The sequence below is a fragment of the Eleutherodactylus coqui genome, chromosome 9 (assembly GCF_035609145.1).
Source record: "Eleutherodactylus coqui strain aEleCoq1 chromosome 9, aEleCoq1.hap1, whole genome shotgun sequence".
Classification (NCBI taxonomy): Eukaryota; Metazoa; Chordata; class Amphibia; order Anura; family Eleutherodactylidae; genus Eleutherodactylus; species Eleutherodactylus coqui.
The window spans coordinates 124,553,683-124,579,014 of NC_089845.1; the positions used below are offsets into that span (position 1 = coordinate 124,553,683).

General features: G+C 44.1%; 1 protein-coding gene across 2 annotated transcripts in view; it reads right to left on the reverse strand.

Moving 5' to 3' along the window:
* Nucleotides 1–2,024: 2,024 nt before the first annotated feature.
* The window catches only part of SNTB1 (syntrophin beta 1), a 161,515-nt gene continuing 138,207 nt past the window's right edge, over nt 2,025–25,332 (reverse strand). Inside the window, exons 4-7 of one of the 2 annotated variants that reach the window (XM_066578464.1) lie at nt 17,540–17,679; nt 7,250–7,446; nt 5,468–5,658; nt 2,025–2,902 (exon numbers count right to left, since the gene is read on the reverse strand). In XM_066578464.1, the coding sequence (XP_066434561.1) occupies nt 2,813–2,902; nt 5,468–5,658; nt 7,250–7,446; nt 17,540–17,679 (618 nt within the window). In that variant the 3' untranslated portion in view covers nt 2,025–2,812. Of the gene's footprint in view, nt 2,906–5,467; nt 5,659–7,249; nt 7,447–17,539; nt 17,680–25,332 lie in introns of both variants that reach the window. The other variant, XM_066578463.1, reaches the window with a different exon arrangement.

A 25,332-nucleotide genomic window follows, 5' to 3' on the forward strand; every position in this document is an offset into this window, starting at 1 on the left:
ATTTCTAACCCACTATACATTTTTTTGCTGTGTATACAGTTTTTCATCTTCACCTATATACGTGTGGGTATCTTTCGGGGAGCTATTGCGATGTTTTGGGTTTTTTTTGTCTTTATGTGCAAGAATTAATGTAATTTGTTTGCCACGGGGGCGTTAAGTATATTATGACACTGTTACGATGACATGGCGTAGTGCTGGTGACGTAATGGGTATGAAAAACCAAATTGGTACCAATTGCTCAAGAGTATCAGCTGCCACGTTTTGAGAGCAGGTTTGGCTGCCATGGTCCTGCTGCATAGACTAGATGTGTCAACGGGGGAAGCTAAAGGGCTAGCAGTGGGGAGGTTGTGTGATTACTGAAGGATTTTGAGAAGTCTGGCATTTTCTTATACTTGTATTTAAAAAAAAAAATAATTGAGCAATTCTACTTTTATGAAAATTGGCTAATTTGAATGTTGCTTCTTTACCATAAGAAGCTGTTAGTGTCAGTGTAGTGCAGGTATTCTTAGTTTGTTGGGCTAGAAGTGATAATTTGCATGAGCCAGAGCTCTGATCCTTGTCGCTGCCCTGGCTCCATTCTTCTGTGCAATTTTTACAAAGTTCAGTAAAAAGTGAAGTATGTGCTCCGGATCGAGGCATGATGGGGAACCAATTAATTTCAAAATATCTTGACAATGCTGCACCATCATTCTTAATATCAACTCTGATTGGAGTAGTCTATGGGAAGTAAGGGGAAAAAATAGAGCTATGGATAAGTCCTAAAAGTACATTGTTAGAAAAGTTTAAAAGTGACTCTGTAGTCCCGGGATACAACTATGTTCTGGGACTGGAGGGAGGGGGTATATTACCTGCTGTTGCTCTTCTGTGCGTCGTCCCTCTGATCAAATGGGCCAATTTTTTCACTTATCCAAGATGGCCATCGTAATCCTCTGGCCACCCTAATGCGCACTGTGTTCTGCTCACCTGATCAGAACTGGCCAATTGGAGAGCAGCTATAGTGCCTCAGTAGCCTTAACACACTTGTAATGAGCTTTGTGTGGCCATCTTGGACAACAGAAAATTGTACCCAGAACTGGCGAATGAGGCACAATAGGCCAATGGCAGGTAACATAACTCCCCCCCCCCCCCCCCCTCCACTCCTCCAGTCCCACGACTGAATTTTGTCCTGGAACTTCAGCATCTCTTTAAAGGGGCTGTACCAGAATACACTTCATCACCTACCAAAAGGACTGGTGAGAAGTCTGATTGGCCAGGGCCCCACCACTGAGAGGCTCACCCATCCCGAGAATGGGGTCTGGTATCCCCCTCTCCTAACTGTGGACTCATTGTGTCACCTACAATGAGAGCAGGTGATTGAATGGGGTGGTGGTCATGCATGTGCAATGTCACTCTATTGTCAATGGGATTGCCAAAGATAGCGGATGTCTTGTACTTGGCCATTTCCATCAGCCCCACTGAAATGAATGGAGCCATGACTGCGCATGCACGACCACCCCTCCATTCAGTCAACCGCATTGGGTGAGTATAGTGAGCCTGTAGTGACGAGAAGAGCGGGACGGGGGACTCCTGGTTTCGGGGATCACTGAGGTTCTCAGCGGTGACACCCCATTGATCAGACATTTATCACCTGTCCCATGGATAGGTGATAAGTCTATTTTAGTACAACCCCTTTAAGTCTAGAAGAGGATGATGTGGTAATTGGTACCTATTATCTAAAGGCATGAAGTCTGGGGGTTGAAGGCTTTGTATGCCATTGGAAACCATGGCTACTTTCTTTCCGCTTGGCCCATGGACAGAGGTGGCGCTGTTTCTGGAATATCAAACTGCCATAAACAGGACTGGCGCTGTTTCTTGATGAGCAGCCTTGTTTTTCTAAGGTCCTATAACTCATTTGTGCTTGTGAATATGCTCTACATACTGTTGGTCGTCTGACTCTGTGACCTCACCTAGCTTCTGATATATATATATATATATATATATATATATATATATATATATATATATATATATATATATATATATATATAATTTTTTTAATGGTTCCTCCTCCACGAGCTGGAGGCAGCGGACCCTGCAGGCAGTTTTCTGTAATCCAACGTCGAAAATCACAGTATTTGTTCCATGACATGAACTAATGATGATTAGGATGATTACTAGGAGTGGTGGGCTTAGAATTGTGTCCTGGGACAAGAGGGGGAGGGGGTATATGAGTTGCAGGTGTTTTTTTTTTTTTTTTTTTCTTCTGCTACACCTCCGATCTGATAATTTTGGGTCCCATTTTTAGCTGTGCAAGATGTCTGCAGCTGCTTTGTAACTATCTAATGCACACTGCACTGCTCTGATTGGCCACTGCTGATCAGATGAGCAGCACTGGCCAATCGGAGCATTAGTAACACTGCACTCTTGGGGATTAGGTAATCTGATGATTGTATCAGCCAACGTGAATGACTGAAAACAGGACCCAGCACCAGCGCATCAGAGGGGCAGGAGAAAAGAATGCAGCTAATATACCCCTACCTCTCCGGGCCCAGGACAGAATTGTTTTCCAAAATCTGAGGATTGTTTTAATCTACCAAGAAGGCCGTAGGGGCCCTCTTCCAAGAGATTGTTAAACTCTGTTAATCCTGTGTCTGTCCGACGTAGAGTTCACCAGATCCCTCGTATCCTCCTCGGCTCTGGGGATTTTCCTGAATCAAGTACCTATTAATTGTGAAAAACTCCATGAAGCGATTCGGCTGATTAGTCCCTCCTGATCTGCAGTCTGGCACTGGTGAACGTCTTGGTCTGGAGTGGTGGTTTCTAGAAACTGTCCTTATGCCACTAAGCCTAGTCTTGTAATCTTGGCAGACAGGAAGGAATGAATGATGAAGACGATGGGCTTTGGGCAGCACTGAAGATCCAACTGCTGTGGAGAAAAGGGAAATACTCTTACACAACAGCAATACCTATGGTCAATGCAGAGATAAGCGGGCAGGAAAGGCAGCTGCTTCTCTCTGCCCTGCAGGGTCTCCTACAGCATTCCATAGGAAATGTAAGGGCACAAGCAGCTGTTCAATGCTTATTAGACTTGGGCTCTACAGCAACATGCTGGTCCCCACTAGATCTGTAGTAACCTTGTGGTGACTTTTAACCCCTTACCGAGCAGCTTTTTGTTTTTTCTTTTTTTTTCCACTTTAATTTTTTCCTCCCCACATTGAAAAGATCATAACTTTTTTTTCCCCAGTGGAACGGCTACATGAGGGCTTGGTTTTTTCTTTTTGTGGGATGAGTTGTATTTTTTAGTGGTACCATTTACCTGGCTACATAATGTATTGGTAAAATTTTAAAGTTTTCTAAGTTGGGCAAAATAGGAGAAAAAAGTGCTATTGCCCATTTATAGGGAGGATTCGTATTTACGGTGCAGTAAAAATGACGTGCTCTCTTGATTTATTTTCATTTATTATGCAGCCAGCCCCGTGTGTGTGTATCAGCTAGACTTACCTTGTGTAGTCATCCCTTTCTATCTGAAAATTTCCCTTCTGTTGGGTTGTGTATCTCATGGTGACCCTGAGAATTTCTACCCTTAACCCTTTCCAATCCAATTTGTATCCTTGTTTTCCTAGGGGGCTTACCCCCTTTTTTGCCATTATACAACTGCATGAGGTAACGTGTTGGATAGGCTCTGACAGCAGAGAGTCCGTCAGTATACAGTAAGAGAACCCCGACGGACGTCATCCAACATCGGAGCTGTACAGCCTTAAATCATAATGTCTTCAGATGTCAGACAGTGGATTGGAAAGGGTTAATGTTATGTTCTCTCTTTAAAAAGAAAAAATGCTTTGTCGCCATTTTTTTAACCCATTCTCCCCCCCCCCCCCCCCCCCCGTCTCAGATTCCTCACTTGTTGCGCTTGGGTGAGGGCTCATCTTCTGCGGATTCACCTGTTTTTATTGATAGCATTTGGGTGTACATACGACTTTTGCGTCGCTTTTTAGTCCTCTTTTTCTTGGAGAAGTGTTGAACCCCAAAAAGCGTAATTCTGGAATTGCATTTTTTTTCTGATGGTGTTTTAACCTTGCAGAATTGATGATTTGATATTATAATCGTAGCTTTACAGACAGTGAAAGCAATTTTAATTTTTTGATGCGTATACTGGGAAAAGCTGTTTGATGTTTAAACACTAATATTTTCAATTTTTTTCTAATAATTAACCTTAATTTTACATTTAAAAAAAATTTTTTTTTCTAGTCTCCATAAGGAACTTCGAACTTGTGATCATCTGATCGCTTGTACAATAATGCTGCAGTATGTGGTGTTTTGACAGAAGCCTATTAAGACATGCTGCAGGCATGTATCAATATGCAATCCGTCATGACAGCCTTCAGAAGGCCCCAGGCTCCTATGACACCTGGACGGCGGCCTGTGGCCTGATCACAGTAGGGATGTCCGTGGCCTGATCACAGTAGGGCTGTTCGGGGCATCGCTTTCCTGAGTGGGATATTTAAATGTAACTGAGTTTTAACAGCAACATTTAAAGGGTTAAGAGTCACAATGGTAATTCTCTGTAGGTGGGTGTCAGTTAGCAAAGGCATCTAGCATCTGTCAGTATGGAATGGGCGCAGCCCCTGAGCCCACACCATACAATAACACATGAAGTGCACTGTACACGCACATCAGGAAGGGGGTTGGTGTTTCCCAATATAAAAGTTTGTGAGAAGCCTCTCGGCAAGGCAATTTTTATAAGATCGCTGAACTACTGGTGTCATGGATCTCATCGTAGTACAATAGGTGACCACAGCGGCCAATGATTGGCCGCTTTGGTCACGTGTGGGCCGTTTATAACCAAAGACCACCCCTTAAATCTTCATAGTAGCCCAACTGTACATCTGTTAAAGGGTTTTCTGGTCCAATATTCCTAACGCTCAATCCCTGTATGACAAGTTCTACAGCTTTCTACTACAATTTGCATTAGTTTCTCACCATTTTTCAAAATCTCTCCTTGCTGTCGGTGAATGAAAATGTTCCGCTTTACATCTAAAGCTGAAGACCTGCCCTGTTCATGTTCCAATGCTACAACTATGTGTCCCATTAAAGGGGTTGTCTCACTTCTATTTTGCTGCAGGAACCAGACAGCTCCATACGTTGTGCAGTGGGTTGGTAGTGCAGTGGGTTGGTACTGCAGCCTGAGTCCTATTGAAGTTTATGGGACTCTGCCTGCAGTACCAACCTTGGCCACTGCGCAATGTAGGGTGCTGTCTGTTTTCTGCAGCAAAATGGCTGGAAGTAGAACAATCCCTTTTAAAGCTTGGCTTTCTAGCCTCTGGGTATGAACAGCGAATGTTTCAATTCATTGACAGCAAGAACATCTTAGAAATGTTGAGAACCTGAAAGACGAAGTACAAAGCTGCAGTTTTTTGTGATCTGTGTATTTACCCTTCTTCCATGTGACACTGGTTCTGTCTGTATTCGTGTTTATGGTCATACTTACTATGTCTCCATCTTTGCCTCCGAAGTCTAAGAACAGCATTTTAACCCCGTCATCTGAGGACATTTTTAGTTTTTCATACGGAAATTGTGCTAATGGCTTAGTCAAAGTACCATCCGGCGCCTGAGCAGTGATAGAGAATCCGTGCTCGTAATTGATGACCAGACGACATTCTTGGTTCTTGTAAGTACAAGCTGGAACACAGAGAAAGCTGTCAGTGGGTGTAATACTATATATATACTATAAATATATTCAGTGTAATGCTACAAGTGTGCATTATAGCTGTCAGTTTATATCACTTACCAATGCCCACAGCTCACCACACCTGTTTATAGGTTGTCTGGTATTGCAGGTAAGTGCCAGTGCAGTGAATGGGGCTTGGCTACATTACCACACAGCTTGTAGACATACACTACCCTACTAAAAGTAATTGGACACCTAAGAGAGAATGCAAATTAGTATGTATTTTCATATGTTAATACTTGTTTAAACTTGTATTTCCCTCCATTCATCCTGCAAATATCTGGTGAGTTCTCTCTAACCAGATTGATTCTGTTCATATTCTGACTTGACGTTCGTGTTCCTCTCAAAAATGTTCAATAGGGTTCAGGTTTGGGCTCTGTGCAGGCCGGTGCAATCGTGGAACATCCATATCCTCAAAGTAACAGCATTGTATTTGTGACAAGATGCGTTGTCTTGGAAGGATTGCTTACCGTTCCCAGAGTATTGCCAGCAGCACCATATTGTCTAAAATGTCAGGGTACACCTCCGTGTTCATGGCTCTTGTCACTACGACCAATGGACTGAGACCGTGCCATGTAAAACATCTTCTGACCATAAAGGAACCTCCTCTGTACTCTGGGCCCAAGACATTCAAGCAAAAGGCATTCCCCAGGCTCCTGCACACTGAGGTACGTGTATCTGATTTTGAGATGGAGTAGTGATTTGTCACTCAATAGAGCGTTTTTCCATTGCTCATCTGTCCAGTGGCTTTGCTCCTTGTACCATTCTAAACGGGCCGATGCATCTTTTTTGAGAGGTTTGCAGGATAAATGAAGGGAAATACAAGCTGAGGTGTAGGAGACAGTAGAATGTATAAAAATTAGATATGAGCGAGTATACTCGCTAAGGCACATTACTCCAGTAGTGCCTTAGCTGAGTATCTCCCTGCTCGTCTCTAAAGATGCAGGGAGCGGTGGGGGAGAGCGGGGAGGTCTCCCTCTCTCCCGCTCGCTCCCCTCAGAATCCATTTACTATCAGAGGCATACATACCTATAATCAATACTCTAACCACATTAAATAATACAAGGTTATAAATGGTATCTTACCTTCCCTGGTTTTATTTGTAGGCTTAGTACCAAGAGAGGAGTGTTCTAAGAGGTAGGTACCCATCTTCCCCAGGTTAAGATTAAACCGCCTGGTATTGGCGTTAGGACCAGAAAGCTTGGTCACCTGGACGTTGGTAGATGGGCCAATATGATTTGATCAAATTATACACCAAGAACCTTGCATTATTTAATGTGGTTAGAGTATGGATTCTAGGTATGTATACCTCTGATAGTAAATGGATTTTTAGTACTGGTGACGCTTTTTGGTTTCTGCTTCTATTGGTAGAAAGTATGTCATTAGGACCAAAGGGGCTCCGTTAAGTATTGACGCACATAAATACACTGGGTAGGCGCCCAATTACGTTTGGTAGGATAGTAATCCAGTAGGTTCACATCTATCTATCCACCACTCTCCTGCCTTACAAGAACCATACTTCTCATGAGTTCTTCTACTTACGCGTTGTGATCTCCTTAATGAGCTCTGCTGCGTTATGGCATCCCTGGACAATCTGTCTAGTCCATAGTGAGAGGTCTCGGTTGGTCTCCACTCTGAACAGATGGGTTTCAATACCTTGTCGAGAACCGGTTCTTGTGGCAAAAGAAAATTCTGTTCCCAGTAGTGAAGAGCTTTTTCCTGGCCCGGAATGGACCAACCTGTAGAAAAAAGAGTAAATGCATTACTGTTTACTTTGAGAAAGTCCTTCTACAACTGGAGAAGTGCTGAGAGACCACTGCTGGATGAGCCGATGTCCATCAGAACTGGTGGTAGGATCTCCTGGGCCCTAATGCAACATCTCTAACAGGTCCCCCACCTACCATGCCCCATTTATACTACTACTGTCCTGGCAGAGGAGCCTCTGGATGCCCTTAGACCAGTGTTTCTCAACTCCAGTCCTCAGGACCCCCCAACAGGTCATGTTTTCAGGACTTCCTCAGTGTTGCACAGGTGATGTAGTTATTGTCAGTGTCTCACACATTGCCACAGGTGTTCTTACTATAGGATATCCTGAAAACATGGCCTGTTGGGGTGCCTTGGGGACTGGAGTTGGGACACTGCCGTAGGCACTGCTGTTATGGATAGCTCTTTACCCCCATTAGCTAGACCTTGGATTTGTCATATCTGTAGCATAGACAGAGGTCAGGTTGTTCTTCAATTTGATGGTACGAAGGATGGGCAGTAGACAACAATTGATATCCATGCTTATAGCATATGTACATGAATAGGATTTTTCCTGTTGCTCCAATACAATTTTAAAAATGCAGCAACTTTGAAAACCGTTTGGAGTTTCCATGCAGACCTATGTGTCTCCGTGGTTACAGAGTAGAAACAATTACTGAATATTCTGATTAGGAGAATCTAAAAAAGGAGAGTAGTATGGAGTAGCTGAACTAACTGAAGAGGAGTAGTGCTTTAGTATGGAGTAGCTGAACTAACTGAAGAGGAGTAGTGCTTTAGTATGGAGTAGCTGAAATAAAGTAAAGCCCTACTACTCTTCAGTTATTTCAGCTACTCCATACTACTCTCCTTTTTACAGTTGTTCTGGAGGCTCACAAGCGTCGCTTTTCATTTTTTTAGACAACTAGCACTCCAAACATCCTCCTTTTGAGCCATTTGCACAACTTTCCAATGGTTCTAGTTTTTCATGGGTTCCTGATAGGTCGCTCTCGCAACGAAACGCGTAGAACCACGAACTGAACAGAGATCTGAATATGATCCAAATTAAATTTTGTAACCAAATCTGAACCCTTTGGCGAACCGACTTGCTGGTCCAACTCACTGAATCATCATCCATGTTGAGTTTGAACCAGAATTCGATTCGCCACTCAAACAGTTTCCTTATCTCCATTTGGAGTTGGCTTCTCAGACTAGGGGTTAAACCGCTTTAGGTCATGTTATATGCTGACCCCACACTTTTGTCGGTATACCCAGTCCTGAATATTCCTAAACAAAGGGGGTTATCTACCAGACCTCCAATGCCCCTATTTAAGCATTGCAACACCTCACAGCTATGAGGAGTCGTGCAGTCTCTATAAACGATTGCTGAGTAATATCCTCCCACATTGCAGTTTTTTACCCGGCAGGGTGGTTACTCACGATTTTGCACTTTTAGAGGTGGAGACATATATATTGATCACCTCTTTTACGCTGCCGGAAACAAGTTCACACTGGCACCGTAGTCAGTATTACATAGGTGCAGGGGAGAGTTCTGTAGGCTATTGTCAGCACCTTTATTGTAGGTGCTCAGGATAGTACATAGCCTACCGCTAGTGTATATGCACGTGGGGGATGCAACTTTCTTGCATCAGCCTCACTTGATACATGTTTGTTTGTCTTTTGCTACTGGTCCTAAAAAACATATTTAAAGTTTTTGAATTGTATTTAATGTTCTATTTTAAAGGGGTCCTCTCCCGTGACACCAAAAATATAGTTGTGTCCTTTAACTACTAAACTAGGCTGCGTGGTTGAAACGGTAAAGAGAATCTGTCCGCTAAAGGAAGTTCCACTTAATAGTTTCATATCCGACTACATTCACTCGGGCGAGTGCGACGTCAGCTTGCTAGGGAGTGTTTTTCATTCAAAAAACGCCTCAAATCACTTCTATGAGATTGTGATCCTCAGGCGTATGTTTCACCCGCGTCAGAGGATCGCACGTGTATCCCATTGATTTCAATGGGAAACCGGGCATTGCACTAGCATGCACATCGCACAGCCTTGCCATGCAATGTATTTATGGGTCCCATTGAAAACAATAGGGGAGACGTTCCGAGGGAGCGGCAAAAGATAGAACACGCTGCGATTTTATAAATTTTTTTTATCCTTACAACATTGCTGCGAGGGGGGGGGGGGGGGGGGGAAAAATCGCTTGTGCGAATAAGGCTTTAGGGTCCTTTCACACGGAACGAGTACTGCACAATTCTCGTTTGCACAAACGAATAAACTGTTTAGACAGGCAGATGCATCGTTGTGACTTATCTCGTTTGGGCTGACCCCTTCTATGATGTCCATACACTCTAGACGGGTCATCCTGATGAGACACCCCCTTTACTACTGTATTTTCGGTGATCTGATTACTAGGTGTCTCGCGTTTCACGGCGTGTACCTCTCTACAGATTATTATAATTAAGGACCTCCATTTACTATTGTTTGCCTGTCTAGAATTGTGCGTTATGTACGGAGCGCTCGCTGGAAGCCTCCCCCACCCCCAAGTGACGAGCATTGTGTTTCCTGAAGACCTCTCCATGATAGTAGATCATCTTCACCTGGAGCGTGACATTAAATACACCCTGTACAGGCACAACCTGCAATTATTAATTTGTGCTTGTAGTGCAGGATGTTCTTGATGATTAGCCCGAGTTCTCACAGTTTAAGTACCATGGAGAGGTAGAGAAGAGCCCTCGTCAGCTACAGGGTTAATCTCCGTTCCGCCTACTTACAGTACATCCACTAATTCCCTCAGATTTTGTACAGACGAGTGGAACGTGTTCTCCAAGGAGACTTAAAACTATACAGATCTGACTTTTTTTTTTGTAGATTTTTTTTTTTAAAGGTTTTGGTATTTTTTGCAGCTTCATAAAATATATGTAGAAGCGTACAACTGAGAAAGGGGGATTTTAACCCCTTAGTGACAGACTTTTTTTTTTCTATTTTCGTTTTTCCTCCCCCCTTTTAAGAAATCATAACTCCTTTATTTATCCATCGCCGTCGCTGTATGGGGGCTTGTTTTTTGCGGGATGAGTTGTATTTTTAAATGGTGCTATTTAATATACCATATAATGTACTGAAATTTTTTTTTTAAAACTCTGTGGAGAGAAATTGGAAAAAAATTATTTCTGCCATCTTTCCATGCGTTCTGTTTCGATGGTGCACAAACTGCATCCAAAATGACATGATAACTTTATTCTATGGGTCTGTACGATTACTACGATACCAAACTTATGTAGATTGACTTTATTTTATTTTTTTTACACTTCAGTCCCCAGGGGGGACCACAACCAGCAATGCTTTGATCACTCCTGCAGTATTATGTAATGCTATAGCATTATGTCATACTGCTTTTTGACAGGCAGTCTATCAAGCCACCCCAGGGGGATGGCTTGATAGGCAGTCTAAGGCAGCCCTGGGGCCTTTCAGAAGGCCCCCGGCTGCCATGACACCTGCACGGCTCCCACTATCTCACCGCGTGGGGGGTGGGGGTATATAGATATATATGCTGCATCCTCAAAAATCCAGAAAAATTGGGGCTTATTTTCAGGGAAACGGGGTACATGTGTGAGTGTATATATGTATGTATATGTAAAATGTGTGTGTATTGAAGAGTCTGCATAGGGTTGGGCTTCTTTTTGCAAAGTGTTGCAGTCTCTGCTTCCCATCTGTGATGTACAATTGTATCCACTTTCAGTCGTAATCGGGACTCATCGACTATTTTGACCACAAATCGGGAACCAGGACCACGTCACTGCGGAAGTGTAACCGCACTGTGTTCTGTTTCAGTTCAGCATTTCCTTTTCTTAGCACCTGGGAAAGATCACTATTAATAACCCCAACATCAATTCTGGAGATGTGGGATTTCAGAGATCAGCAGGTGCTTCAATGCTATAAGTGAAGTATGGTATATGTTACGATTGGCAGCGTCCATCTAGCATCCCCTCCCTTGGCTGGTGGCTGTGGCATACCCTCTCCCCATGGCTGCAGCAGGTGATCTGTGCCTGGCTTACTACACTTTCCATCTCCTCATGTAGAAAGTAGATCCACTGCAGCTCCGTGCGCTAGAAAGAAATGTATGCCAGGCCCAACCTGCCGTACATTGCTGGTATAATTTATGCCAGCTTCTGATGTAAATTATATATCCATCTGTTGGGCCAGTGTGACCATACCCCCTCCAACAAGTTATGCCCACTTTTCAAAAAGGCCAGTGCAGATAGGAGAAAAATTGTAAATGTTGCACAAATACATGTACAACTTTTTTATGCCAGAATCTGGTGTAAAATATTTGGTTATGTGCCCCTATGTGGGTAAAGTCTGATGAACTGCATTGTGTAAATACTTGGAACCATCAAGCAAGGACATTTTTAAAGCGGTTGTGCGAATTATCGATTATAGGTAAAAGCCCTTCTGCACGCTGTAAAACAACAACTAATGATATACTCCCCTCGCGCCGCTCCCACTGTGTTCTCCACACTGGTGTTGTGTGCAGACTGCAGTCCCACCTGATCGCTGATCTCTGTCCTTGGTTGCAGCGCCTGTGATGTCCCGTAAACAGGCTGGGGATGCCTGTTTATGTGACATCACACTGGAGACCCCGAACAGTTCTGTGGGACACAGCGGGAGCGGGAAGAGGTTAATATATGTCTGTTATTTTACTGCATGCAGAAGGGCCGGTCCCTCTAATCTATAACTCAGCCAACCCCTCTAACGGCACAATGCTAGAGCTTGGCAACACTGCTGAATATAAATGGCAGTAAAAATATGTAAGGAAATCATATGTCCCATCATGCACTGATGGCTAAGGGCAAAGATGTTCTGTAGGATAAGATTATTGCTTCGTTAAACAACAATTATCGCTCAAAATTTGTCCAAACAACGGCTTTTGAGCGATCATCTTTGCGTGTAAATGTGCGCCCATCGTGCACTCTTCGTTAATCGCTGTCTTCAAGCCAGCATAAAATCAGTCGTCCCTGATAGCAGGGACCGCATGCTGTGTTCTCCACGCGCAGCACTGATAACATGGTTTCAGCTGCTGTCCTGCTGGAGAACAATGCAGCTGTATGCAGATAACAGACCACCTGCCGTTAGCTGCTTACAGCAAAGGGAGGCTATTTGCATGCAAATGAAGCTAATAAGCTACTAAGTGATGACTTAGCTTGAATGACAGTTTTGAGTGATCATTTTGCATAAACTACTATCTTTTGAACAAATTTTGAGCGATCACCTTTACGTATAAATGGTGTTTACGGTGATGAAGAGATGACCTCCCTGACTAATGACCAGGTATTGTCTCATTCACACACCTCGATTAAAAGCAACCAAGTATTTGGTGCTCTATAGCCGTATTATATTGGGGATTGAATTGCACTATTATATGTCCTCTTTATAGTTGTGGATGTTGTATATAATTTAGGCACAATATAGTGGTATTATGTTCTGTATATGGCTAACCTCACACGGTGGGTGCAGTATTGGGCTGTGATTCGCGGCTCAATATCGCGCTCGGCAACATGTGATAATCCCAGGGATGCAAGACATTTTTATGTCAAGACCACCTTGCATCACTTCAGGGAAGTAGCGATCCTGCGGTGCGGCTTCAATGGGGAAACCCTCCATCTCACCTTGTGCAACTAGCACGTGGCGCGATGCTGCTGACCCCATTGAAAACTATGAGCGATGCGAGGGAATGCCCAAAGGTAGGACCTGACGCAATTTTTCCTGCAACGCAGTGCGATGCAAGAAAGCGAATCGCTCATGTGTATGACCCCATTCGAAGGCGGGGGGTGTGGTGGTATTTGTGCACACAAATCTCGCACAATTTTCTCGGCTGTGAGAAGGCGCCCTATGGCAGTATTAACCTAAATATATAGTAACGATAAATGGACACTGGTGGCATTTGGCCACTGAATGGCTATTTTGTGTGGGCACTATATGGTAGCACTACTTGTATACTGTATGAAGGAATTATTTATTGAAGTGGTGGATGAAATTATTATTTGGCACTAAAGAAAAAACTAAGCTTTTTAAATTGAAAAAAGTCTAAAAATTGCAAGTGGGGACCCTACTTGGCTTGTTGATTAGAGCCCCACTTTTATAAAGTAGTCCCTGCCACCGGTTAAGCAATATATACACGATATAAAAAAATGTAAGGCCTCATTCAGACGGCAAAGTGCGAGTTGTGCCTGCAGTGCAGGCGCCACTCGCATCGGACAACAGAGGCAGGCCGCCGATGTGCGGGATATTGCACATTGCACGTTTTACTCTCATCCATGATACGGACCATAATAGAACATACTGCGGTTTTTTTTATACGGACCATCTGTTTGTGAAAAAAATAGCTTATCTGAAAAGCGCCATTGATTTTATTGGGTCCACGTTCTGTCGGCGTTTACTCGGCTACAAGCTCAGACAGAACTCGGAGGTGAGTTAGGAAGAGCTGGAAGAGTTAACTGAAGGATTTGTTTCTGGATCTGTCTGCACTGTATCCTCCTCTTCCTCGCTGCCTCCTTAGGCTCGGCTAACACAGTGATTGTTGTGTTGCATATTAATAAATCATCAGCCGATGCATGACAGATGTGTAATTGCTGACAATGTCGCGCTTATGAGCTCGCCGCTCTCTTCACATTGTTCAAGTGAAGATTAATGTACAAAGGATCATAAAACGTGTCGGCATCACATCAACAGGAAGCACACTGGTAAGTAGTCCCAGGCCTCCCCTTGTAAAGACACTGGTAAGTAGTCCCAGGCCTCCCCTTGTAAAGACACTGGTGTTCAGCCAATGGGCTTAGGCCTCATGCACACGGGCATGCACGGATTCCAAGTGCAGAAATCCACAGCGGAATCCACACATGCCCGCAGACATGGAGATAAAAAGGCAGTTTCTTACCTCTCCGGACCCAACGCAGGTCTGCTCTGTGCTGGCCGGATCTTCTGTCTTCAGGACACCAGATGCGTCTAGCCCCAGCGCCTGGCACATAGGGCAGTGTGTGTTTTTTTTTCCCCCCCTCAAATCTCCTGCTTTCCTGCGGATTCGTAACATGTCTGCAGTGTCAGCTGCGGGCGTGCCGCGGACCGGATGGCCTCCGTTAAAGGAATACACAGAAAAATAGAGCATGCTGCTTTTTCTCCCAGCGCGTGCAATCCGCACGCCGGGGAAAAAAGTGAAATCCGCAGGTATTTAAATACCTGCGGATGCCCAATGATAGTCTATGGCCATATTGAACTGCAGATCATCCACCATTCAATTATACCCATGGACATGAGGCCTTAGGCCTTAGTCAGACAGGCGTTTTTTCGCGCGATTTGCGGATCGCATTACGGATGCGCATCCGCAAATCGCGTAACCGGTGCCCGAAAATCGCCTGAAAATCTGCTCCTAGCCACGTTTCATTAGAAACGGGCTGGAGCTGTCCAGCGCATTGCATTCAATGGAGCCGGCACTACAGCTGGCTCCATTGAAAGCAATGCGCTGCGGGCGAGTGTGGGATGAATTGTCGGGAAGGGCTTAAATATATAAGCCCTTCCCTGCAATTCATCCAGAAAAGTGTTAAAATAAAAATATATATACTCACCTGCTCCCGGCAGCCGGAGTTCCGCGCGGCCTACAGTGGGTGTGAAGGGGGTGTGAGTCAGACCTGCCCCCTGATTGGCTCAGCGCTGAGCCAATCAGAGGCAGGTCTCACTCACACCCATTCATGAATGGGTGAGAGTCAGACCTACCTCTGATTGGCTCAGCCTGAGCCAATCAGGGGCAGCTTTGAGTCACACCCCCTTCACACCCACTGCAGGCCGGCCGCGCTGAACTCCGGCTGTCAGGACAAGGTGAGTGTATATATATATTTTATTATTTTAACACATTTTTTCGAATGAATTGCAGGGAAGGGCTTATATATTTAAGCCCTTCCCGACAATTCATCCAGCGCTGTCCGGCAGCCCATTGCTTTCAATGGAGCCGGCTGTATTGTCGGCTCCATTGAATTCAATCGGCAAACATCGTTCTTCTCTGCTACAGCTGTGGCAGAGAAGAATGATTTGTCTTCTGTATGTTCTCAATTGGGTCGGCGCTGCTGCCGCCGGCCCCATTGAGCGCATATAGAGAAGAGAACAGGAATCGCAGATAGGTGCGATCTGCGATTTCTGTTCTATAATTTATCGGACGAGCGCATAAAAAGCGCTTATGTGTCCGATACCATTGCAAAGCAATGGTTTTAAAAAAATCGACGGACGCATGCGCAAATCGCGCAAAAAAACCGCCCGTCTGACTAAGGCCTTAAGGTGCAGCTGTCAATAGACTTCACTCTTCATCCTAATGCACTAAAATGCAGACGCTGCAGCTTCTGAGGTGGTCTAAAAAGTTTGATCTGTGTTATAAATCAGGATCAGTACAGGAAAAGTAATGTAAGTACACAGTGACTCCACTAGCAGAATAGTGAGTGCAACTCTGGAGTATCATACAGGATGTAACTCAGGATCAGTACAGGATAAACAATGTCATGTATATATGTAGTGCCCCGGGAGGTCCTCCAGGATAGCCACCTTGTCACAAGTCCTGCAGCACTTGGCTATATGCTCATACTAAGACATAAAAGGTGTCTTACATCTGAAAGACCCTGTCTTTCCCCTTTCTTCACAGGTTTAAGCTATCTGCTCGGAAAACTGCTTGCTGCTCACTGGCTGCTTGTCATTCAATCCCTGATTGGTGAAGGAGGAACCAAGAGCAGGAAAATGAGCAGGGCGAGGCAGGCTGTAAGGAGGAGTTTATAGAGTAAGTGTGGAAGTTAAGACCGGAAGTGAAGGAGTTGGAGGAGGAGGATGTGAGAGAAGGTGTAGAGCAGAGCTGCAGAGGATTAATGTTGTCTGGAGGGGAAAGCAAGGGTTTAACCCCCTTTGCAATCCAATTTTGGATTCAGGGTTTCCTAGGGGGCTTTCTCTTTCTGCCATTATACAATGACGCCATCTCCTGGCTAGAGCCAGTACTGCGGTATGGGACATGCTGGAGAGGCCCCGACAATAGAGCGGCCAGTAATCTACAGTAAGAATACCCTGCCGGACGTTCTCCGACATCGGAGCTGTACAGCCTTCACTCAGAATTTCTTTAGACGTCAGACAGTAGATTGGAAAGGGTTAAAGCTTCCAAATCAAGTGCAGTGTGGAGAAGAAAGATTGGGACTAGAGATAAGCGAACGTACTCGGTAAAGCACTACTCGTCCGAGTAATGTGCTTTATCCGAGTACATTCGCTCATCTCTAATTGGGACCCCTTTACACAACAGTGAGTTACACGAGCCCCTGTTAAAAGTAAAGCCAGGGAAAGTGAAAGAGGCCCACTTCTAGATAACTTTACCAACTGCATAGTAATCTTCTGGAAATCAACCCTCAGATAACTAGGACTGTGGGAATTCTTACCGAGTAACCTTTAAATGCAAAAAGAGCGTTGAAGTTAAAACTGTATTGTGTTAAACTGAAACTTGGAGCAACATTATTTTCAATGCAAAGTAATACATCTGCATTACTGACGAACTGTACATGTTTCTGAACGTTACAAAGAGCTGAAGTAAAACTGTGTACCTCTGGTTTGCAAACAAAGCTACAAGGACTCGTGTCATTTATTTCTCACTTAACTAGAGTCCATGAGAGAAGAGGTACTGGCGTCACGTGACAAACCACCGTTAATAACTGCTACCCCATAGTAAACCCTTTGCCACTGCGCACAAATCGAGCCAGGTCCTTTGCCACCATCACAGGAAGAAATCGCAGAGCCACCCGTGACATCCCTCTTGTTTAGCCGTGCTCTCCCCATCTTGGCTTGCATTCAGTCGGCCACCGCATGTATAATTTTTTTTTCAAGTTTTAACTCAACGTTTTCCATATACTGCAAAATATTTAGATCGGAATAGAAGTGTGGACATTCCCTGCAAGCAAACCAAACTTACATTGTAATATAAGATAGAGATTCAATTAGAAACTGCACTAAGCCCTTTATGGCTGCATTCTCCCAATCCTCCTAGCTTGCACCCAGTGATCTATAAAGCTGATGTGGTACCTGGTGGCAATGAGGGGGTAGCTGTGCACTGGGCTGTACCAGGCTTCCTTCATGCGGGGCAGACTGTCATACATTAGCAGGTCTTTCTCGGTGACAACAATCAGGACAGGCTTCCAGTGTTTCTCATTTTCTCCCAGTACCTGCAAGAGACAGATGGCAATAATCAGAGGAGTGCGGCTGAAAACTCTGCGCCTTCAGATTGTTTAGCATTTATTTATTTATTTATTTATTTTTTAAAAGCTGGATGCCCTGTTGCTCATTGGTAAGTCACATTTTCCAAATTGGCTTCAGCGGGGAAAAAAACACTATATATTAAGCCACATGTAAAAACATGTTTGTTTGTTTTTTTACATTCAACTGCATGACATAGTATACAGGTATTTACAGAAATAGTAAATGATAGTCAATTCCTCAATACTTACACCCACACAATTAATACAGGAGTCTGCATACCCCAACTAACCAATTTATGTCTGTATAAACCAGTCAAGGAGGGGTTAAGAGTCAACTAAGCTGCATCGTAATGGCCCATTTACCCTGAAAGATAACTCAAAATTCACTAAAGGATAGTTTGAGTGACAGTTTTGAGCGATAACTTTGCACAAACTCCTTAGTAGCTAATTAGCTACTTAAGAGTTTATTAGTGTGTAAATGAAAGCTCCTGCTGTATGCAGATGACAGCAGGAGTGCTGTTATCTGCAAACAGCTGCTCTGTTCTTGCAGCTATAAGCAGTATCCCGCTAAGAACTCCAAGCAGGATACCAGCTGAAAGAATACTATCAGTGGTATACCGCTGAGAAATCTATGCGCGGCACTGATAAGGCTCATCGCTGACTTTAAGCTTGCTTAAAGTCAGCGATGAATGAAAAATGCACGATGGGCGCACATCTAAGCACAATGATTATCGCTCAAAAGATGGCTTTTGAGTGATAATCGTTGTGTCTAAATAGGCCTTAAGACTTCATTGGGATTGCCCTATGATTTTGTGTGTTTTGCAAACTTTCTGACTCCAGCAGCTATATGCAGAAAAAGGGATCAAGTTTATTGGATTTTAGCATGTCCGATTCCCTCTAGCATCAGATTATCCACCTCTCCCCATTAAACTAAACAAGGGCTCTTTCACATGACTGTATGTATTTTTCTGGTTGCCTGTATGTGCCGTAAAAATTGCATAAATGAATAGCCACGATCTGGTAACAAACTTTAGCCGCACATTTTCTGCCGTTCATACAGGCAGCTGCTGCATATCGACAAGAAATACTCTGCAACGTGGAAATCAGTCGACCGGCAGAAATTCACGGAATGACTACTAATGCCTGAATAGAGGCAGCTGTCTTCTTTTCCCAGTGTTGGACTAAAGTGAACTCCCTCCCCTCCCTTTTCTTTCAGCTTCCATAGAAGTCTATGGGAGCTTCCAGCGTGTATCGGCAAAAGATAGAGCAAATCCTATCTTTGGACGCAGCATATAAAGTTGGTGACCGAAAATGGTCGCCAATGTGCTATTTTTTTTTTATTTTTTTTTTAATGCAGACAAAAATCATTCATCTGAATGAATACATTGGAACTCAATGCTTCAGATCGTCCCCATTTTTGAACACAGCTAAATAGCGGCGTATATACAATTGTGAATAAGGCCTAAGTCCCATAGAAGGGAATGCATCAGTGGTCACACTCCATTCGCCACAGTTGACTCAAGATTGCTGGGGGTCCCAGTGGTCAGATCTCCAGCGATCAATCATTTATCACCCTGTGGCTAGTTGATAAATGATTTTGGTGGAATAACCCCTTTAAAAATTGCAAATGACCTTCCGTAAGACCAACTATTCTTTGAGGGCTTGAGGCTACTTCAGACGGGCGTGAAAATTACCTGAGATTTATGCAAATCTCACACAAAGGGGAACCCCATTCTCTTGAATAGGCCCATACACGAGCGATATTTTTCCTGCATGGCACTGTGATGCGATGGGAGAAACAAATTTCGGCATGTCCTGTCTTGCTGCGTGCTCTCGCATCGCAGCCTCCATTGTATTCAAATATGCCAGCTGCAGCATTGCTGATGGCCACAGCAGGAGGAATGCGTCTTCCCTGGACTGATGCGAGGCTGTTTTATCATGAAAAGGCCTTGCATCCTCGGGGAGTGCGATATGGGGGCGGAATTCACGGTCCATATCACACTCACCTGTGTGAAGTTAGTCTTAAACCCTTACATGATGCAATCAATATTTTTTGTGTACTTTCTCCTCTTTAATAAAATGTAAAGAAAAATAAAAACCTAAATGTTTGGTAACGACCTGTACAATAAACTGAGCACACTCTGTATCCTGCACGGCCAGTGCTATAAAAATGTAAAATATACAAATCGAGCCAAAATGTTTTATTTGTTCATTTCACCTCCCCCAAAAAATGCAATAAGCGATCAAAAAAGCTGTATGGAACCCAAAATGGTACCAATAAAAACTGGTATTTTTTTGTATAGCTGCATGCAAAGTCTCATAAGGGGGGGGAGGGGTTATTGTGCAAAAGTGGGGGGAAAAAAAAAAAAGGAAATAATTCTGGTATTGTAACCAAAAAAAAATAATGGCAGAACTGATATTTTTTCTCTCTGCTCTGCGGGCAAAAAAAAGTTATGCAATACATTCTATGTACCCAAAAAATGGTACCAATAAAAATTACAGCTCGCCATGTAAAAAACAAGCCCTCATGTGGCCACGTCAACGGAAAAATACAACAGTTATGGATTTTGAAAAGGAGATGAAAATCTCCTCAAAAAAAATCATATCCTTATAGCCAAAATTGACCATGTCCTTAAGGGGACAGTCAGACCTCCTCGGTTGTCCAAGCTGTGAGCAGCACAGTATAGCGGCAGAGACAGACCTCTGAAATTAGTCTTATACCAAGTATTTTTAAGCTTTGCAGGGACGGACTGGCGAGGAGCCCAATGAAGCTCATGTATATTCCTATATGCATGTCCCCTGCCTGCCTCCGCCCTCCAGATGCTGATTAACAGATCTCTCTACATGCACCGTAAAGGCCCGTTTACACGCAAAGACAGTCTTTCAAACAATTGAAAGATTGACAGTTTTAGCATTCGTTTTGCATAAAGTGTTAGTGGACACTAATGTCCATTAACACTGTTATCAGCTTCTTGTGTGCGTAAAAAGGCCTCCAGGAGGTGTTTACAGAGCCCAGCACATAGCTCTATTGTTCTTGTACGGGCTGTCAGCAGAATACAATGTAATCGTGGCGAACACAGCCTGTGGTCCCTGTCATCTTCTCTCCGCCTGAGCAATGGATTTTAAGCTCCCCTTAAAATCATCGTTCAGACGAAGAGTGAACGATTATTGTTTATATGCCAGCGAACTTTGAGCAATAATTGTTGCGTGTAAATGGGCCTTAACATGTAAGGAACTGCCCGTCAGTATCTGAAGGGAGGAGGAAGATGGAGGGGTTTTGCATATATGAATATACTTGAGCTTCATTGAGCTCCTCTCCAGTCCAGACCTGCAAAGCTTCAAAAGTAAGATTTGCAAAACCACTAAGCCGATGGGTATAAGTGACAGACCCCTGAGATCTGTGTGTCTTACACTAGACCCTGCCTCCCACAGCCCAGCCAGCATACCGCACCTGACAGGTTCTGTTTAATCACTATAAAAAAAAAAAATCTAATATACTTTGTAACAGGTTTCCACCACTTTCAAGATATTAGTTTGCAGTCAGTGAATGAGAACACTGCTGGTTACATTCAGAGGCAGTAATCCTGTACTCATCTGGTCCTGCTCTCAGCAGAGAAGTGAATACAATTCTAACCAGTCTGGACAATGCTCTGTGAGCTCAACACAGCAGCAAAAATGTTCCTGCTAATTTACTGCAATGTATCAGTCTGGAGTCCAGGCTGTTCAGGGCCGGGCTCACGCGACCGCATGCTCATTGCGTATTACCCTACGCAATACGCAGTAGCAATCTCCCATACACTTTCATTGTGCTGTTCAAACGGGATACACATGCAAATAAAAAAATCATGGCATCTTCTATTTTAAAGTGTATTACGCTCACATACATGCCAAGATAGTGTATGGGGATTGGTGGCACATGGCAAGAACGCACTGTCATTGCGTACTTGCTGCGTGCTAATGCACAGCACGTCAAAAACTCAGCTGTGTGAGCGCGGTCCAGCTCACAGAGCATTGTGTAGACTGGATACAATTGTATCCACTTATCAGCTGGGAGCAGAACCAGCTGTGTAGAGGCTTACTGCCTGACAATGTACAGAAGAGTGTTTTCATTCACTGACAGCAAACTCATCTCTTGAAACTAGTGAAGAATTGAAACACAAACTATATTGGAAAGTTGCAGAACTTTCATATATACATACACATACACATTATATATAACAGAATGCCCCTTTAAAACAAAATGTGAACAGAGGCATTCCCTACATCAAGGTATTCTGATCTGACATAAGAGAATCTGGTGAGTATAATGCGACGAGTCAGCGGGAGATCCCGCCGCAGCGGCTGTACTGCTCCCAGGCACATCCTGATTGCTGTTTGTAACGTAGTACAAGCTTCAGATCTCTGGTTTCACTAGTAATTTCCAGAACGGGTACACATTGTGATTAAACCACCCCGAGAAACTGCCAAATTCTCCCACACAACAAGGACGTGACTGGAGCTCTGTACAACCACGGACAGAACGTTTTACACATGGTTACCCCACAGTTGTACTTCATGTACCCAGGATGCAATGGAAAGAGCTGCTCAAACCACAGGATTTGTATTACTACGAAAACAGGCTTGTGCTGAAAAGACGTCAGATTCGGTCTATATGAGGCTGCAGAAATGTATACGTGTCTGTACTGTACAGGGGTGTAGCTATAGGGGATGTAGAGGTAACAGTCACACCCGACTCTTGTGTCGGAGGGGAGCCAAAGCAGAGGACATCAGTATTATACATGGCACGGTGTGCCCTCTGTCTGTACAGTATCTTCCCAGGCACCTCTCCTCAATATCTAGGAGGCCCTTTTTCACAGTCCACCGATATTTGTAAGGATGGAGGGCTAATATCTAGCATGGATATGTATGTTGTCCTCATATATCTTCCCTATATGTTCTCCGCATGCTTTCCAAACTAGAAATCATTTCACCACTCTATACATGGATTTAGCGATAGTCGTCAACCCTGGTAGTAATTTCTTCTTGGTTTGTGTATTGTTTGGACACTCCATTATTCCAATGGGAAGTTTTCTAACATTTCCCTGAAACAGTTGTCTGTACATGGAGTCTGGCTTTGCTTTTAATTCCCAGTCATTTTTACAAGGCTTGTATAAAGCATCTAACTTTAGCTTGAAGGAATGCTGCCTTCCAATAGGTGGCGCTGTGGAGGTATTATTCTATAATAATAATAATCTTTATTTGTATAGCGCCAACTTATTCCGCAGCGCTTCTATCTCCCTTACTAACATTATGTTAAGCATGCTACACTTGTAACTCCTGACTGTGTCATCCTTACCGGTAACAGGTGTCGAGCAGAGGGGAGAACTTCATACGGGCTCATTCCTCTATGTGCCAGGGTGTTACAGCGGAAAGTGAGCCCCGGATCCCTACCATTCCAATCCCAGAAGATGCTGCAGAGGTTACATGACTGCTCACCGCCAATAACGCCATTAATGGCATGTGATCATTGCAACTTTTTCCAGAATTTGACAGTAATGCCATGAACAGCGTGTATACCAATATAAGGTATTCAAAAAGGAAACCGTCACGCCCAGAAAATATCTCACGAAAGGAATCCCAAAGTCCACAAATCACTTCATAGCAACCAAGGACGCACAATACAACAGTTTTATATTCACAAGTTGCTTTATCCAAATCTTATAATCACACCGTGTGAATAGAGTCCATCAATTCAGCTCAAATTGGCCGAGCCATTCAGGAGCAGAGACCGGTGGGATTACATGCTCAGTCTGGTCAGGCCCATCTCTGAATGCCTCGGCCAATTTGAGCTGAATTGATGGACGCTATTCACACTGTGATTACCGGGTGTAATTGTTACCTGGAACAAATAAGATTTGGATGAAGCAACTTGTGAATATAAAAATGTTGCATTGTGCGTCCTTGGTTGCTATGAAGTGATTTGTGGACTTTGGGATTCCTTTATATATATATATAGTGTATTATGCATTATATTTTGATCTGAATGGCATGTGACTAGAGATGAGCGAGTATACTCGCTAAGGCACATTACTCGAGCGAGTAGTGCCTTAGCCGAATATCTCCCCGCTCGTCTCTAAAGATTCGGGGGCCGGCGCGGGTGACAGGTGAGTTGTGGAGGAAGGGGGGGGAGGGAGGGAGAGAGAGATCTCCCCTCCTTTCCTCCCCGCCAGCCCCCGAATCTTTAGGGACGAGCGGGGAGATACTCGGCTAAGGCACTACTCGCTCGAGTAATGTGCCTTAGCGAGTATACTCGCTCATCTCTACATGTGACCACTACGGCTTCTTGCGGATCGGAGAAGAATACGGCTTAGGGAGCACTTAAACAGCACTATAGTACACTATGATGTATGACCTCCTCGGGGGTTCCGTCACAGCTGCTGCAAATGGTATAATTACGGGAAAGGTCATAGATGCCCAATACATGTAGGTTCTACTTCTGGGTCCTGCACCTATGTTGAGAACAGTAGTCCCTTGATCTTGGTACTGTCTGATGAGGTGGCTTCTGGCTGCCAAAAGAATCAGTAGCCCCACTTCCCATTTATGCAGCTATCTGTCTGCACTAAGGGTGTCTTTATGTGGAATGATTATCATTCACAAAGTTGTTTAAATGAGCAAAAGTCTAAATGTAAGCCAACGACCGTGCGACAAACGATAAACGTTCATCCTTTCGCTCATTTCACGCAGGCATAAAAGTCATCGTTGGCTCATTCACTTAACGTTCGGTTTCAGCAGCACTCATTCAGTCCTTGTCAGTCATGTAGAGACCCCCACTGATCCCAAGAACAAGGGTCCTGTGTCTCCCTCTCCTTCTGACTACAGGCTCACTGTACCCCCTATATTGAGGAGGACATTAAATGGAATGGTGGTCACGCATGCTCATTGATATTGTTCCATGTCCCTTATTTGCATATTACCCAGAGGAGCATGAGTGGCCTTTTAAGTCTCCTCACTCACAGTCAAGGTGCGTCCCTAAGGAGAAAAGATAGCATTTCTGACCCAATGAATAGAGTGGCACAGAGCATATGTGACCACTGCTCCATTCAAGCTCCACATACAGTGTGCGTGGGTGTAACTAAGTTATTAGGGGATGTGACAAGAAGTTCGATGATGTTTTTTTATACTCACTTCTTCCAGATATCCAGCAGTTTTCCCTCTGAAGTTGACACGTGGCCCAAAAATCTAATTCTTTTCAGAGTCCCATGCCAGCGCTCTCCTATACAAGTCTATGGGATAATGCGTGTACGGGACTCAGATTTTCCTGCGCTAAGCGATCTTCACTAAGCGACAGTGCAGGAACCAGGGAGCGGGTATAAAAAATTCATTCCCTGTCACCTCCCCAAACAGCACCATAACTAAGTTTATAGTGCTGTGGGGACATAACAGGTTCCATTTAATCGTGGTACAATCCCTTTAATTGGTTGACTGGATAACTATCAACCAAAGCCCACTGCCATTGTAGCAGCCTCTATTCTGTGAAAGGAAGCAGGAGATGGGCTGCATGCTATACAAAGACTGATCTCACTCCCATCAGTCCCCATCCCCTACACACTAGAGTCAATTACATAGGAAGCTAATTAACCT